This window comes from Mirounga leonina, unplaced genomic scaffold (genome assembly GCF_011800145.1).
Source record: "Mirounga leonina isolate KUSES-001 unplaced genomic scaffold, KU_Mleo_1.0 Mir_114, whole genome shotgun sequence".
Lineage (NCBI taxonomy): Eukaryota > Metazoa > Chordata > Mammalia > Carnivora > Phocidae > Mirounga > Mirounga leonina.
In genome coordinates, this window is record NW_023270265.1 from 53,778,758 (window position 1) to 53,780,254 (window position 1,497).

General features: G+C 73.1%; 1 protein-coding gene across 1 annotated transcript; it reads left to right on the forward strand.

Moving 5' to 3' along the window:
- Positions 1-2: 2 nt before the first annotated feature.
- UTF1 (undifferentiated embryonic cell transcription factor 1) lies at positions 3-1,079 on the forward strand (the record flags this gene model as incomplete). The annotated part of the gene is made up of 2 exons (XM_034987460.1): positions 3-450; positions 595-1,079. Coding segments are annotated over 2 exons (933 nt in total), but the record flags the coding sequence as incomplete, so codon positions are not given.
- Positions 1,080-1,497: the final 418 nt, after the last annotated feature.

A 1,497-nucleotide genomic window follows, 5' to 3' on the forward strand; every position in this document is an offset into this window, starting at 1 on the left:
CGCCCGGCGCGCTGGCGGCGCCCGCGTCCCCCGCGTCCCCCGGACTCCCTGGCTCGCCCGTGTCCCCGGGCTCGGCGCAGCGCACGCCCTGGAGCGCCCGCGAGACGGAGCTGCTGCTGGGCACGCTGCTGCAGCCGGCCGTGTGGCGCGCGCTGCTGCTCGACCGCCGCCAGGCGCTCCCCACCTACCGCCGCGTGTCGGCCGCCCTGGCCCGCCAGCAGGTGCGGCGCACGCCCGCGCAGTGCCGCCGCCGCTACAAGTTCCTCAAGGACAAGCTCCGCGACGCTCAGGGCCAGCCGCCCGGGCCCTTCGACGCGCAGATCCGCGAGCTCATGGGGCTGCTGGGCGACAACGGACACCGACGCGGCCGCCGCCGGTCCCCGGGGCCCGGGCGCCCCCCGCGCGGTCGCCGCCCGGCCCCCGCCGCGCCCCACTCGCCCGCCGAGCCAGGTAAGGGGGCCCGGGACGCGAGGGGGCCGGGGGTGCCTTGGACGCCGTCCGATGGGGGGAAGGGACGGATCGGAGCCCCGGGGGCGTGAGGGCGGCGGCGGGCGCTCCTCCAGAGCCTGGCCCGACGGCCCCGCCGCGTTCCAGACGTCCCGCCGCCGCCGGCCGCCCGCGACCCCGACGCAGACCCGGCGTGGACGCTCAGGTTCAGCCCGACCCCGCCCAAGTCTGCGGACACCCCCCGAGTTCCCGGCTCCCCGACGGCGCTCTCCGCGGTCGCCCCCGCGCCGGGCCGCCCCGAAGACCACGCGCCTTTCCGTGCCCCGGCATCCCCGCCGCCACCGGCCCTGGACGCCACCCGGGAGGACCCCGACTCTCCGCCCAGCCGCCCCGAGGACCACGCGTCCCCGCAGTCCGCGCCCCCGTCGCTGAACGCCGCCCTTCTGCAGACCCTGGGGCACCTGGGCGACATCGTGGCCATCCTGGGCCCGCTGCGCGACCAGCTGCTGACCCTGAACCAGCACGTGGAGCAGCTGCGCGGCTCCTTCGACCAGACCGTGTCCCTGGCCGTCGGCTTCATCTTAGGCAGCGCCGCCGCCGAGCGAGGCGTCCTGGCCGACCGGCGAGAGTGAGGCCTGGCCTGCACCGTCCCTTCTGTAGGACCGTGTCTCCTCTGCCCTGACCCCATCCTGTGACCCTCCCCAACTCCAAATCTAGGTACGTTTAATAAAAAGGTTGTTTATTCCCGACTTAATTCTGTGAACGTGTGTACGTCTTGTGCTGGGTAGGAATGGCCCCTGCTGGTGGTGCGGGGACAGCCAGGGCTGCCTGGGCCCCAGGGTGTGCTGGCATGCTGGCCAGGACCTCCCCTAGAAGGCCAGTTTCCAAGGGCACGTGAAACCCGGAGTTGGGGTCCTTGTAACATGCTGGCTTTCCCAAGGTCTCCCAAACTCTGTGCACCAGCCCTTGATGGGTGACCATTCTCACCTTCTCTGGGAGCCCTGCTGAGCAGGAGGAGGGGGGTTGTCAGGGGGTCCCCTCTACTATGCT